Below are 16550 nucleotides of genomic sequence, written 5' to 3'. Positions count from 1 at the left end.
AAAAAGATCTGAGTGTTGCTTTACTCCTGAACAGCCAGAAAGCTAACTTGTAATTTTGTTCCATATTTTCATGGGTGTGGACACTCTTCTTTTGAAGTGCTAGTCCCTTTCCCTGGAATGCTCATCTCCCAGCTACACATTACAGAACTCACCCCTCACATGGCTGGCACATACAAAGTGCTCAATATCTGTTGAGCAAAGAGTGATACCCAGGACATTTTTTCCTGTCTTCTACATGGGGTCTTTTAACTTGCCTTACTATTCTAAGGCCTCACCTTGGTGGGCTTCTTTTTCCCTTCAGTGATGTTCTCTGCCTCTTCATGTTCCTTTGCTCCTTGTGTCAGATTAGTATAATTGGCCAAGCGGCTAAGGAGAGAAGACACCTTTGGTCTGGTGTCCATTTCTTCCTATAAAGCCAGAAATAAGGAAGAAATACATGATGAAGAACACTGGGAATAAACATCAAAACGATCCATCTACCAGAAAACTGCAAGGTAATCACAGGCAAATATTTTTAAAAAATCTATCAGAGATTTTATTCTCCCCTCATATTATAAGATGTAATCAGAGCTACATGAATTCTTAGGAAATTCTTAAATGAAAGGCTTTATGATTGTAACAGCTGACAGAAAACAAAAAACCACACTGGCTCCTAATAGACAGTTGTAACCTCATAAAAGGTTCCCAGATGGCGCTAGTGGTAAAGAATCCACCTGCCAATGCAGGAGATGCAAGAGATGCTCATTCAATCCCTGGGGTCGGGAAGATCCCCTGAAGGAAAAAATGGCAACCCACTCCAGTATTCTTGCTTTGAAAATCCCATGGACAGAGGAGCCTGGCAGGCTACAGTCCACGAGGTCGCAAAGAGTCGGACATGACTGAGCACACATGCGACTGCAAACCTCACAAAGAACATCGATGACATAATTTTTAATCACAGTACTGCTAGCAATCTGCTAACAGTATTACTAATAGTCAACTCATATTTATAGTTATTATTTACAGCACCAAGCGTGGACATGTCAATGAAAAACTTCTGTGACTGAACCAAATATTCACCTCAGACCTTTTCTTGAAGGAAACTAAGAGAAAATATTATTTAAAAAAACAGGAACACTGAGAAAAGTGGCATTCGAATCATTGTCCAAAGTAAGACAAAGCAGTGCTGGACTAAACCAGGCTCCTTTCAACAATCAGGCCACAGATTCCATCAAAGTCCATGCCGTCTTAGTCAGGTGAGACATTCAGGTCCTTTTAATCCAACAGCCTGCTTCCTACCCTGCTTTTTGGTTAGTGCTGTGCTAAGTCGCTTTAGTCATGTACAACTCTTTGTGACCCCATGGACTGTAGCCTGCCAGTCTCTTCTGTCCGTGGGATTCTTCAGGCAAGAATACTGGAGTGGGTTGCCATGCCCTCCTCCAGGGGATCTTCCCAACCCAGGGACAGAACTTACATCTCCGGCAGCTCCTGCACTGCAGGCAGATTCTTTACTGCTGAGCCACTAGAGAAACTCTTTTGGTTACTAGTTCTAAGGTAAATTCATCCCAAACACAGACTTGAAAAATTTTATAGATTATTACAACATAAACATTTACATCCTAGTTAAATTAGACAGCAAGATTCTCCATATGCCTGTGATGTCAACATTCCTCTTTCTTTCACAGAAATTTGATTCAATGGTTATTTGTTAACTAGCAATAATTATATAGATTAAATCAACTGCAATGACAAACTATAATAATGAGTACTATATTTTAACAGTTATTAAGTTATCCAACCTGTACAATTTTAAAACTAGATGGGGTGGAAGACAACAATCTTGAAATTTCTGTTCCTGAAGTCTCTGCCCTAGTTTTCTCCCAAATATTACCTCAAAGAGTGCCAAATTCTTATCAAAATATTCATCTCCTTCTTCATAATTGGAATTGTTAAGATAAGCATTTCGCGCTTTCTTATGTCCATCATCTGGAAAAAAAAGTATACCATGTTAGTTTCTCATTGATACTGAAGAGGCATCAGCACCAAAGAACTGCATGTTGCCTCTGTAATAATGAAACTCACTTTCATATTCAGATTTTCATCTCAAGAGTGGTAGCATTGCCTGGAGAATGTGACTTCCTCTTGAAAAGGAGCAAAAGCAAATCTCTAAGAGTAAACATGGGTCATTCCTTTTCTTAACAATATGAAGACTGGAAACACTATTCTTTTAAGACTCTAGCCTAGAGAGAGCCTACTCTTAATGTCATCCAAAGCCAGAATGAAAAATAAAAAGTCATTGAGTACCTGCTCGGTGTACAACACTGTGCTGGACAAGGCTACTTTACACACGGTTCCTGTTGATAATGGCAATAAAAGCCTTTGGCCTTCAGGGCTGTCTGACCTTTTCTAAATGACACCATTTTTGTACAAACATTTGCCACATATCCTTTTATGTGAATACAGGCATCCCACAAGAATTTGGTGAATCCATTCCGAGGAAAAACGAAGGAGAGATTGGGTTCCCTAAAACAGTAGAGATTCTTGTTGTTTGAGTGCTTTCTTAACTCTGGTTCTTTATCATGTAAAAGTTACACAGCTATACAGGTCTGGCAGAAGAGAGAATTTTAATAACTGTGTAAATGTCATTAAGAACTAAGATTTTAAAGACTTCACTGGCAACAGAGTAGTTAATAAGACTCCATACTTTCATTGCAGGGGGCACAGGGTTCAGCTCCTAGTTGGGGAACTAAGATCCTACATATAGCATGGTTTGAGGCCAAAAAAATAAATAAATAAAGCCCCCCCTCAAACTCTAAGATTTTAAATATTGAGGAACTAGATATCAATATAAAAATTAAAGATTTTAATCTAAAGTCCTAAAACCTTATATATGTAAGATGAGCTTGGGAAACAGAAAGCTATCAAAATAACTGAGTCATGTCAAAGGACAGAAGAGTCATGTCAAAGGACAGAAGAGTCAATCTGAAGGTGTTCCCACTGGCTGAAAATGGGATAATGTGAACACTAAAAATACATAATACAATGAATTCAAATGCAACTACTTGAAATATCCAAATGGTACATTAAAAAAAAAAAAAAACTAGTCCCCTTCACAGAGTTGCTATGAAAAAATATCAGTCTGAAAAATAATAAATGTAAAGAATTAAGCAATTAGCCCTAATCCCACCTTTCCTGTACCAACTATATTTCAAGGTAACCAAAGAGAGAAAATTTCTTCATCATAGAAACATTCTAGCTAATTAATGCAGATGGAATGCTATAATTAAAAAAACACCACCAATTTCCAACCCCTAATGAAATAATGGTTATGAGCAGTTATCATCAATGGTTGCTAAAAGCATTAGGTGAAAGTCTGAGACATAACCCACTGATCAAACTTAGCATCACTAAAAGTGGGACAACACAATCTTCTAATGTAATGCAATAAAAGAAACACTGTACAATTTAACCAAAGAATGAATTCATTCTTAACCAAAGAATGAATGGAAGCTGAATATAAGCAAACCTCTAAATCTAACTATCAGTTCACAGAAAACAAAGGAAGAACATGTTAAACATCACCACAAAGATGCAGTCATCAAACTCAGAATGTGGGGCTTCCCTAGTGAATCAAGTGGTAAAGAATCCACCTGCCAATGACCCCTGCTCCAGGAGGGTCCCACGTGCCACAGAACATGTGGACCACTGAACCCCTGTGCTACAACTACTGAAGTCCGTGTGCCCTCGAGTCCACGTTCTATAGCAAGAGAAGCCACCACAGTGAGAAGCCCATGCGCCACAATGAAGAGTAGCCCCACGACTAGAGAAAAAGCCCGCACAGCAAGAAGACCCACACAGCCAAAAGTAAGTAAAATTATTTTTTTTTAATTCAGCATGTGGACAATTCCATATAACAAATAATCTGCTTTTGTTAACAAATAAATGGCATAAACTAAAACAGGTGAACTCATAAATTAAGAGACTTAAGATGACATACCAAATCAGTCACAAGGTGCAAAACTTGTTAGAATCCTGACTCAAACCAAATGTCAGGAAACAATCAGAGGGATATGAATATGGATTGGTTATTTTCTTTAGAAAGGGCAAAAATATTCTGGGGAAAAAATTTGGTGGGGGCTGAAAAATTGCAACCAGAAGCTGGGTGATGGGTTCATGTTGTTTCATTATGCTATTCTACTTAACTCTTCTGTACCTCTGGAAATTCCCATAATAAAAAGTCATAAAAAGAAATACAGTTATTATCTTCTCTCCAACGCTTCCAGAAAATTTTAGAGAATGACACAGCTAAAAATTATTACCACTTTTGAGTAATTCATTTATTCAATTAATTCAATAAGTAAATACTTACTAAGTTCTTATATGTTGGGCACTACAACAGTAGACAAGGCAGGTACAGACTATTTTCACTGTGCATATACTAAAGTCACAAAAGACAGAAAATAGCTTTTAAAAAAGTGATAAGTTCAATGAAGAAAATGAAACATGTACTGGGATAGATTATGACAGGATGGGAAGGCAGACAAGTTTTGATAAGATCATTAGAGTGATGATAAGCAGGTCCTCCAGAATTATATACTAATTTATAGTATTTGCCAAATATTCACATAGGCTAATTTTAAAATACTAATGTGACTTCACTGAACTTGGTTTCAGGAAGAGAAGATACACTTGGCTTTCATGAGCTGGTATATGCTAACTGGCTGTCCTCTTGGCACAGGATGGACGGGAAAAACCTGCATTTCAGGTAGAGGGAACAGCAGTTCTAAAAGACCCTAAAGCAAAAATAAATAAATAAAAGATCCTAAAGCAGATATAATCTTAATGGATTCATAAACAGAATATATAACATGGCCAAAATAGAGTTAGGATAGAGTGGCTAGAAAGACAGGAAGAAATCAGATCATGTAGTTCTTTAGCAAATGGATAGCTCTTCTAAGTCCACTTATTGAGAAGTCCCATCCTTTTTGCCACTGACCTATTCTAGATAAAAACAGTACAACAGGGGTTGGGGCTGGGAAAGAGTGATGTGAGAGTGTGTTAACATTATTTTCTTCATTTGGGGGATGGGAGTAGACAGAATATTTTTAAGTAAGGGATTGAAATTTACAAGTTAAAATATAAAGATTGACACACTGGATTAAACATCAAAATCCAGGCATATATATCATGTCTCTTGTTTACAAGAGTCATAATAAGGACACACAAAGGATAAAAGTAAAGGAGAGAGATATATCAGGAAAAACCTAACCAAAATAAAGCTGGTACAGATTTATTGTTAGCAGATACATTTTTCTTTAAGAGAAAAACTTTATTAGGAATGAGAGGGTAACCACACAAGGCCTAATTCACCAAGGAAGTATATAAATTTTAAACATACATCTATTGTTTATAGTTATTTCTCTCTGTGTAACAAATGACTCTCAAATTTAGAGGCTTAAACAACACATACATTTCATCTCCGTTAGTGGGCGCTAGATATATGGACATGGCTTAGCTGGGCACTCTATTCCATGGTCTCCTGTCAGAACCGTGGTCTCATTGGAAGGCCTGGGGAAGATTCTCTTCCAGCCTTACTTACATAGTTGGCAGGATTCAGTTTTGTTTTTCAGGCTGTTGGCCAAGGGGCTTTCTCAACTTCCTTGCCATGTGGGACTTTTCACAGGGCAGCTTACAGCATGGCAACTGGATTCCCTCAAAGCACGCCATCAAAGAGCCAGAGATGGGGTGCAAGGCAGATGTCACAGTCTTTTTGTAACCTCATTTTGCAAGTGACATCACTTTTGTCATATTCTAATAATTAGAAGTTTTGGAGTCATAAAGTCCATCCCTCACTCAAAGGAGAGAGGATTACACAAGGGCGTGAATACCAGCAAGAAAGGATCAACAGAGCCGATCTAAAAGGTTGCCTAGGGAGTTCCCTAGTGGTCAGGATTTGGTGCTTTCACTGGTGTGGACTGGGTTCAATCCCCGGTCAGGGAACTGAGATCCTGCAAGCCAAAGTGCAGCTTAAGAAAAAAAAGGCCATATCCACCCATCCGTCCATCCATGCCTCAAAATATTTGAGGCAAAAATGAACAGAACTATATCAAGAAATTAATAAATCTACCATCACACAAGGAGATTTTTTTAACATACTTTTCCTCAATAATTGATAAGTGAAGCAGACAGAATAGCAAAGGTAAAGAAATCCAAATAATACAATGAATAACCCTGACCTTAATGGAGACAGAGTTCTGCATGCAAAATAAGAGATTATACATTTTAATCAAACATACATGGAAAATTTATATATGGAAACTTATCATGTACTAGATCTTAAAGATTGTACAAATATCAAACATATCAAATATAAGCCACGATCTTGGTGTATAACAAGAAGTTAGAATTTAATTATAAACAGACAAATTTAAAAACCATGCAAATTTAAGAATTAAAAACCACACATTTTCCAACAATTCAAGGATCAAAGATTAATCTACTTAAAAACTGAGTAACAACAAAAACACCACCTATTGAAACTTGTTTGATGCAGCAAAAGCATCACCTCAAAGTAAAGCTATTGCTTTAAAGTTTTATATAAGGAAAGTAAAAAGAATAAAAATTATATGAGCTAAATACCTATTTTAAGAAGCCAGAAAGGAAAGAGAATAAATCTTAAGACAACAGAAGGAAAAGATAATGATAACTATACCAGTTGTCTTTTGGTTAAATGTCCTTTTCTGTTTTTCAACTTTTCGTTTTTCCTGGGTTCTTATGCTGTAGGTAGATATCCTGTAAAGAGCGTGTAGCTGTGTTTTTAAAAATCTGACAATCTGTCTTTTTAATTGTCAAGTTAGGTCCACCAACTTTAGCAACTGATATATTCAGACTGAACTGTACTATCTCTTTATTTCTCTTTCGTTTTCTTTCTCTATGATTCATTCTCATTTTCTCTCTGGATTTTTTTGGTTTACTTTCCCTTATTCCATTTTTCCTCTCTCCTCGCTTGGAGTTTTCACACTCTATTTCTATTCTTGTAGTCAGTTCCAACTCTCACTTCCTGACTTACATATTACTGTCCAACATTTCTAGGAGTTTTTTTTTCACTACATAAATAAGACACTAAAATTATTTCATATTGACAACACTGACTTGGGTGAAGGTCTACATTTACCATTTCATTTGTTCAATATTCTTTGTTGCATTTCAGAATACCAGTCTTCGGGGATCATTTTCCTTGCGGTATATTCTTTAGAATTCCTTTAGAGAAGGGTTTCTCAAACTCGGCACTGTGAAATTTCAGACAGTATAATTATTTGTTGTAGGATATTGTCCAGCACATTTTATGATGTTTAAGAGCATCCTTGGCCTCTAGTCACTAGATTCCAGTAGCATCTCCAATAGTGACAATCAAAAATATCTCCAAACATTTCCAAATATCCTTTGGGGACAGAATTGTCCCTCGTTGAAAACAAATAGTTTAGAGCAAGTTTTGTGGTAAAAAATGTTGTTGGCTTTTACTTATCTACAATTATATTTTGCCCTTAACCCCAAGTGTCTTGCTAAGCACAATTCTAGGATAATAAATTTTTTCCAAACACTTTAAGACATTATTTGTTATCTGAGAAGTTTATCATCCTGTTGTTATTCTGATGATCTGTTTCTTCTCTCTGCTGCTTTCAAGATCTTTTCTTAGATGTCCTGCAGCTTTATTAAGATATGTCTACATGTGGTTTTCTTTTTGTTCACAACTATCTTTTGCCTGTTTTTAATCTGTTTAACCCTTTCATTTTTAAAAATATCAACAACTGTTTGTTTACCTTCTCTTTAAACAGTTTCATGTTCCTAGCTGCATCCTCTATTAAATAATTTAGACATTTAATAGTGTTATATTCCAGACTCAACACCATTTCATTCCTTTTGAAAGTTACAGCAGGAGGAAAGGAGTCCCAGCCTTAGCATACTACTTCCCTGTTATTCAGTAGCCCTATAATATTGTTGCTATAAAAATCTGACTTCAGAACTCCCCTGCCCCCACCCTGCTGCTCGCTGGTCTAAGCCATCTCCTAACAGCTCTGGCTTCCTGGGATGCAGCCCTGGCACCTCTGTTTGAGGCCTCTCTGGTTTCAAGTTTCAGGTGCAACTACCCTAACTTTCAGACACTCTGGTTCTGGAAGTTTCTGACTCAACTTCTATTTGCTTGCTTAATTTTGTTTTGGGTGGTTGGAGGGAAGACTGTCTCCAGAGACTTTGCCTGCATTTATGAGATCAATGATGCCTTCCAAATTGTCTTACCCAGGGTCTACTTGTGGTGGTGGGAGGGTGCAGTAGAGCTCCTGGTCAATTATGAAATGTCAGGGCTTTCTGGGCAAGGAGCAAAGCTCTCATCAGAAGTGGTTAACTGAAAGGCATGGCTCAACCCGGTATGAAATCAAAAGTGGTTATACTGAAGGGTGTGGATCAATTCTTGGTCTGAATATCTTGGAAATCATGCTGCTTTCTGATGTACAAACTTCAGAAATCTGGGTCACTACTATGACTCCAGGAAATCCCAAGTGGAATGGAAATTCTAGTTTCTGAATAGCAAATAACCTTTATTCTGCAAGAACTAAAAAAACAAACTCATATCCATCCTAGAACTTCTTTAGAATTATGCAGAATCCTAAGATGCCTTTGGAGGATACCTAGTGAGACTGGCCTCAGTAATGCTTTGAAGTAAACAGCCCATCAGATCACTATTATGTTTCTTTATTCTCATTTTACCAACTATATAATGCTGATATTACTGAAAAACTTACTGGTGTTTCATTGAACATTCAAATGAAAACTGACAGGAGTGCCACTGGCTCTACTGAAAATATCAGATTTCCATTTGTTATGGCATACTTTTTTGTAGGCAGAAAGAGTATGCCAAATTCTTGCTCTTTATAAGCATTTTATTGTTGTGGTGCTATTATTTCTATAATATTGCTATTTTTTGTTCAATTACCACTTACATTTCAACTTAGATGTAAGATAAACCTCAGATTTCTCCCTTAGACTCCTGAGCTTGTCTAATGGCCTTTGTTGGTCTGAGCAAGGCAGAACAAGAGCAGTAAGTATACTTAATATCCCTTGGCACAGTTTTGGGTCTGAACTATGTGACCAAGTGAACACAAAAGGTTGTCTCAAATGTTATGTTTTTGATTTTTAGTTTGATGTATGTGTGTCCGCTCATTTTTGTCCAACTCTTTGTAACTCCATGGACTGTACCCCACCAGGCTCCTCTGCCCACGGAATTTTCCAGGCACGAATACTGGAGTGGGTGGCCTTTTCCTACTCCAAGAAGAAAGTCTGAATCAACAGTCAAATCAGAGGCACACGTTATGACTGGTTGCTTATCTCTTAAGTCTACTGGCTTTCTCTCTTTTCCTTTGCAGTTCACTTATTGAAGAACCTATATCATGTGTTCAGTAAAGTTTCTGATGATCTGGATTTTGATAAGCATCCATGTGATGTTTAACATGTTGCTCTGTTTTCTTCTATTTCCTATATATTGATAATTGGGTCTAAAGGCTTAACCACATTCAGTATTTTTATGGGGGAGGGAGGAAAATACTCTCCTAGGGATATTTTGATCATCCATCTGGAGGTATGAGTCATCTATAGTTGCTTTCTTTTTCAGATACTAGCAAATGTTGATGACCAATGCCTAGATTCATTAATTCATGAGAGGCTACAAAAATGGTGATATCCTGTTATTTTTCCTTAATTTATTAGCTGAAATACTTTTATAAACAGACATTCCCTGTAATTTACTATTTGGTTACCCATTGGTATAGTTAAAAGCAAGATAAATACTTCACTTTTTTCTTTTAGACCAATTCTCAGAATAATGAATTGTTTCACTAGACTACTCCAGTGGTGACGAGTTTTTTATGAGCTCATGAATTTAAATACTGAATGTTTCCAATCAAATCTTTTTCCTGCAATCTATTAAGATGATTTTATGTTTTTCCTTCAATATGTCTAATATATTAAATTATATAAATTGATTTTTAATGATAAACCAACCATGTATCTTTACCAGAAAGTACTTTTTTGTAATTTTTTTTTTCAGTAATTTTAAAAAATACAGGTAAAAAAATAAAAAATACAGGTGACCCCTGAATAATGCTGGGGGTTACTCAAAGTATAACTATAGTTGACTCTTTGTATCTGAGGTTCCTCCTCCACATTTGCAGATTCAACCAGCCACAACCTATGCAGTGCTGTAGTATTTACTATTGAAAAATATCCAAGTTTAAGAGGACCAGTGCAGTTCAAACCCAGATTGTAAGTGTCAAGTGTATACTGCCTGATTCAGACTGCTAATATTTCATTTAGGATATTTGTATCTGTGCTCATAAGTAAAATTGGTCTATACTGTTCTCACATTGTCATTGTTAAGTTTTGGTATCAAGGTTATGCTAGTCTCAAACTGAGCAGAGAAGTGTCTACTTGCTTTTCTGTTCCCTGAGAGAAACTGTAGAAGAGAAATTATTTTGCCTTGAATGTTTGATAAAAACTGTAAAAACGTCAGGGCCCACTGTTCATTTGCTTGCTTGCTTTCTAAAGTGTTTTAAATGGAAAATGACGCACACATAAAAATTCATGAATTGTAAGCACACAGCTTAATTCTGTATCACAACTGCAGTTTCACCCTTCTGTGCATCTCCTCAGCCTGATCCTGTGTTTCGCAAGAGATCTGATGAGTCAGTGGAAACAGTAGATACATTAAAATAACTTTACCCTGTTGAAAGGAAAGCATTTAGAAGATTTGAAAGATCCTATTATAAACTCCATTCAGCAGGCAAGGCAACTGAAGCAGTTTTTCACCTACTGGGCCAAATTATCCTAAGTGAGATTTTTTATAGAATCTGGCAAGATTTTAATTCAAGCTACCAATGCCTTTTCTGAGGAATCATAAGATGGTTAGAAGATATAACAATAAATTGTCTTTAACTCTTTTGCAACTCCAAAACTAAAAAAATAAACCAGTAAGAGGAATACCCTGAAGGTCCAGTGGTTAGCACTCTGCTCTTTCACTGCTGAAGGTGCGGGTTCAACTCCTCGGGATTTCACAAGCCGCCGGCATGGCCAATAAATAAATAAAAATAAACCAGTGCAGATTTTGAGGTTGTAGCTAAACATACTTAGAACAGGAGACAGAGGATGACTGTTATCAATAGCATGAGAAAAAAGGAGAATATAATCTAACCTAATGAACCTAGGAGAGAGAACCCAGGGTAGAAGGATGAACTTAACCTAAAATGGATAAATTCCCAGGTTTATTTAAAAGTGAATGCAACTGTAGGTTGCCAAATGAGATTAATGTCTGCAGCAGCCTCTTTGCAAATCCTAGGAGTTTTAAATAATACTGAGGGAACTCTTTATGATCGCATACTATTTCTTTTCACCTATAATTAATTTATCTACTTTCTTTTACTACAAAGTGCTTACTTGGAAACAAAACCCAGCTCAGTAGCACTGGAATGGCACCAACTCCCCTGATTGTTCATTTCATTAGCCAAGCCCTCTTCTACCTCCATTATACACGTGTGTTCCTGCTCAGATGATGAACCACTCTTCAAATGTCTCTACCTCTCAGGCAGGTATAGAGACAGAGCAATTTAACAGTTTAGGGGGAACTGTACTCTTCGTGATCTACCAAAATCTTCTATGAAATCTTAATCATTCCTGGTTCAAATGTGAAATTTCTATACTAAGAAGACTAATTTTGAACAGTTTAAATAAAAGTATAAAAAAGAGAATAGTGACAGCCCTAATACCACAAGGCTACATATTTAAAAGTACTTTTTATACTTTATTTATTTAAAGTATATATTTAAAAGTACTTAATTCACTCATAATTAAAGAGGTACAAATAAAAACTAGAGGTGCCATTTCACCTACTAAAGAAAAAATGTTAATATTGATAACACCTATGTTTGATGATAGGGAGCTTAGTATGTGTCCATACTCTTTATTGGTGGGTTTAAGTTGATGTATCTTCTTGAAAATATATATACCTTTTGACCCACTGTTATCCCACCAGGGATCAAACCCATGTTCCCTGCATTAGAAGCAGAGAGTCCTAACCATTGGACTGCCAGGGAAGTATCAATTGCACATTTTTATATTAAATAGTATGACTATCTTTTTTCTTTTTTCTATCATGGAGTTACACTGTACAGACCGTTCTGTGATTTCCTGTTTTTCACTTAATATTTTATCTTGGACATCTTAGTACATAAAGATCTGCCTCTTCTCTCTGTTTGTAGTAGAAAAGTATTTTATTTATGTGTATACTATAATTTTATTTATGAGTACTTATTTCCAGGTGTTTACTGCTGTGTTGCAACGAACATCTTGTACATATATACTTGCACTCTCACTGCCAGTATATTTAAGTATACAAAGAGATGAGTATACATCTGTATAGATACATCTACACAGATCTATACAGTATATCTGTACAGTGTAACTCCACTGAAAGAAAAAGGAAAAGATACGGTCATAGGAAAAGAAGGGGACGACAGAGGACAAGATGGTTGGATGGCATCACGGACTCCATGGACATGAGTTTGAGCAGGTTCTGGGAGATGGCGAAGGATAGGGAAGCCTGGCGTGCTGCAGTCCCTGCGGTCGCAAAGAGTCAGACACAACTGAACAACAACAACAAAAGTATTTAATATATTGTTTAACTGAGACTTCCCTGGCAGTCCAGAGGTTAGGACTCCCTGCTTCTAATGCAAGGGGCCCAGGTTTGATCCCTGGGCAGGGAACTAAGACTCCGTATTCTAAGAGGCCAAAATAAATAAGTGATAAATTAAAAAGCAAAAGAAAATATGTAATTAAAAACTTCTGTAAGAATTCACAATAAAGTATCTATAGCAAGTTTACCTCAGGGGAGCAGAGGTGAGGTAGGATACTTTACAGGACCTCTGCATTTTTTATATATATATATATATATATATATTTACTTTTTATATTATTTGAATTCCTTTCATTCCAGAGTATATTTTTATATTTGAAAAATTCATCAGTTTTGAGATGTAATTTCTTATCAAATTACAAGTTTACTGCAATTTAAGTAAGTGATATCTAAAAGAAATCAATTCATTTTCATAACTTATTTCACAGACAAGGAATTTGAACATCAATTTCTTTGGCTTGCTGAATGAAGGCTGTATTGTTCATGAAGTACTTTTGAGAATTAAAATGAAGGTGATCACAAGATATTACAGAATATTGTATCTTCTTTTCAAAATTATCTTGGAAAAAAGAAGCTCTAACTCTTACAGACCTTTTTTAAAACCACAGACCATGTAAAATTACTTTTTAATGGAACTAAATTGAGTCTTAACAATCAACTACAGAATAGATTCCTAAAACTTACCAAGTTGGGAATAGAAACAGCAGGAAAAGAAGCTGAGGAGTGAAAAGTGGAAAAGGGGTACAGAAAATAGAATTAGAGAAGGGAATAATCTCTCTTAGTATAAGCAGGAAAAGGATGACTTTAGAGAGAGTGAGTCCCCACAGAAATACTGTACCTAACAGCTGGCTGTGTTCCCCTGTGATGGAGTTCTGACTCGGGTCTGAAAAACAAACAATTGAAAAGAAAAGAAAAATGAATGAACAAAACAAATAGTTTCTTAAAAATCAGCAACAAAAGTCAACCAAGGAAATAAGCAAAAAAAAAAAAAAAATGCTCAAGAAACATTAATGAAAGGATAATAAAAATGACTATTATAAAAAATAATCCCACAGCTTCCTCAAAAAGTTAAACAGATTTGCCATGTGACTCATGGTACATACACAAATGAACTGCAAACAGGGACTCAGATACTTGTAGACAATGTTTACAGCAGCATTATCCACAACAGCCAAGGGTGGAAATAATGCAAGTTACCTCCAAACATGAATGGGTAAACAAAATGTGGTACAGATGGTCCTTGACTTATAGTGGCTTGACTTAAAGATATTTTTATTTCATGATGGTGCAAAAAGCAATATGCATTCAGTAGAAACCATATTTCAAATTTTGATCTTTTCCCAGGCTAGTGATATGCAGTACAATATTCTCTTGTGATGCTGGGCAGGGGAGCATGCAGCAACTCCCAGTCAGACATGTAATCAACAGGATAAACAACCATAACAACAATTCTGTACCCAGACAATCTGTTCTCTACTTTTAGTATTCAGTAAATTACATGAGATATTCAACACACTGTTATAAAATAAGCTTTGTGTTAGATGATTTTGCCCAAACTGTAGGCAGAAGTGTTCTGAACTTAAGATAGGCTAGGCTAAATTATAATGTTTGGTAGGTAGGTATAGCAAATGCACTCCGAGTTACAATATTTTTAATTTAGGAAGGGTTTATTGGGATATAACCCTGCTAAGTCACTTCAGTCGTGTCCGACTCTGTGCGACCCCATAGACGGCAGCCCATCAGGCTCCCCCGTCCCTGGGATTCTCCAGGCAAGAACACTGGAGTGGGTTGCCATTTCCTTCTCCAATGCATGAAAGTGAAAAGTGAAAGTGAAGTCGCTCAGTTGTGTCCGACTCTTAGCGACCCCATGGACTGCAGCCTACCCGGCTCCTCCGTCCATGGGATTTTCCAGGCAAGAGTACTGGAGTGGGGTGCCATCGCCTTCTCTGGGATGTAACCCTACTGTATGTCAAATAAGATACATATTATTCAGCCATAAAAAGGAATCAAGTTCTGATACACGTGCATATACCCTGAAAACATTACACTAAGGGGGAAAAGCCAGAAGCAGAAGAACAAATATTGCATGATTCCATTTATATGAAATATCTAGAAAGGGCAAATTGGCAAATTTACAAAGATAGAAAATAGGTTAGAGGTTAGCGGGGCTGGGAACTGGAGGTGGAGTTGGGAGTAGGAAGTTATTATTTAATAAGTCATTAAAGAATTTCAATCTAAAATAGAACTGGAGCATATAAAATGGCAAGACTCATCCATGTGCCCTCAGGAAGACAAAACTTAAAGACTAAGAGGCTGATTTCCCCAAAATGCCTGACTTACAGAAACAAAATTTTCTCAGATGAGATGATGGGGGGTTGATCAGAGGCCTCATTTCAACCCTGGTAAGTTTTGCCAGAGGCATGAACAAGAGATGACCCAAACTGGGTTACTCTCACAAAGTAGGCTGAACAGAGCGTTGTTTGTGTGACTAGACTAATTCTGTCTGCTCAGGAAGTTTTCAAGGCTGGTCTCTGTTTGTTTTTGATTTTAACTGATTCAAACTGAACTCTCCCCTCTTTACATTCCCTGCTCATAAACATAACCTTTCCTAAACTTTGACCAGACTCATCTATAGCTTACTACAGTTTGCTTGTCCCAAATTGCAACTCCTCTGCTGTTACTGAAAAAACTCATCTTTTCTAGCTTGCCTCAGTTTACCTCTTCATTAGGTCAGAGTACAGAGTTTCTTTTCTTTTTGACAACACGGCACAGCATGTGGAACTTCCCTGACTGGGTGACCAGGGATCAAACCTGTGTCCCCTGCAGTGGAAGCGTGGAGTCTTAACCACTGGACCACCAGGGAAGTCCCAGAGTTTCTTTTTAAAACAAATTTTTTGGCCATGCAGTGCAGCTTGTGGGATCTTATTAGTTCCCCGACCAGGGATCAAACCCAGGCCCACCCACAGCAGTTGAAAGCATGGAGTTCTAAACACTGGACCGTCAGAGAATTCCGAGAAGACACGGTTTCTGTCTGGGGTGGTGAGAAATTTTGGAAACACTGGTAATGGTTGCACAACATTGTGAAAGTATTTAATGTCACTGCACTAAAAAATGGTTAAAATGGTACAATGGCAAATTTCGTGTTGTATATATTTTTCTATAATAAAAAGTAAATTAAAAAATAATCACACAAATTTAGCCAATCAATATTAGTTCCATAAAGCAGAAGAATGATTCAGGACCTATGACATGAATTACACTGTCTCTTTAATGATCAAAGAATATGTAGCCATAGCAGCTGCAAGTTAAGACATAAGTAAAGCATTCATTACTACCAGCAGATATGTTCTGATTTGACTTTAAGATAAAATGACTAAACTGGCTTTTATAATATCTCTTTCTTCAGTATTTTGTGATAGAATTAGTGACAATAAACCAAGTTCTTAATCCAAGAGATACTGACAATTGCCAATTAACAACTTGCTTATTTCAAAGGCTTGTAAAACGTTAAAAGCTCAATAAGGAAAAGACTTTGAGCTCCACTTTCCTTAAAGAGTAAATGTCTTAAGATATAGAGAATTACATCTGGATTTCTTGAATGTGTTTGGAGAATGCATAATTATGGCTGATTTGTGTTGTTGTATGGCAGAAACCAACAATACATTGTAAAAATTAAAAAACAAAAAATAATATTAAAAAAATAATTAGACCAGGGTCTATGAACAATGGGGAAAAAATTACATATTCATTTTCACTAACCTCTAATTGAAGTCGAGTATTTTTCCCAAATATGATGTAGGCAACAAACTATATTAAAAAAAAATTACCTGTGATT

At 36.6% G+C, this 16550-nt stretch overlaps 1 protein-coding gene across 4 annotated transcripts in view; it reads right to left on the bottom strand.

Moving 5' to 3' along the window:
* The window catches only part of SLC12A6 (solute carrier family 12 member 6), an 84928-nt gene that overhangs the window by 23657 nt on the left and 44721 nt on the right, over positions 1–16550 (bottom strand). For 2 of the 4 annotated variants that reach the window (XM_019968459.2, XM_070797203.1), the window contains exons 2-4: positions 13554–13598; positions 1871–1965; positions 276–407 (exon numbers count right to left, since the gene is read on the bottom strand). In XM_019968459.2, the coding sequence (XP_019824018.1) occupies positions 276–407; positions 1871–1965; positions 13554–13598 (272 nt within the window). Of the gene's footprint in view, positions 1–275; positions 408–1870; positions 1966–7153; positions 7265–13553; positions 13599–16550 lie in introns of those variants that run through there. The other 2 variants (XM_070797204.1, XM_019968460.2) reach the window with 2 other exon arrangements.

This window comes from Bos indicus, chromosome 10 (genome assembly GCF_029378745.1).
Source record: "Bos indicus isolate NIAB-ARS_2022 breed Sahiwal x Tharparkar chromosome 10, NIAB-ARS_B.indTharparkar_mat_pri_1.0, whole genome shotgun sequence".
Taxonomy (NCBI): Eukaryota; Metazoa; Chordata; class Mammalia; order Artiodactyla; family Bovidae; genus Bos; species Bos indicus.
The sequence above is the reverse complement of the archived record's forward strand: the minus strand, read 5'-3'. Positions and strand labels throughout refer to the sequence as shown.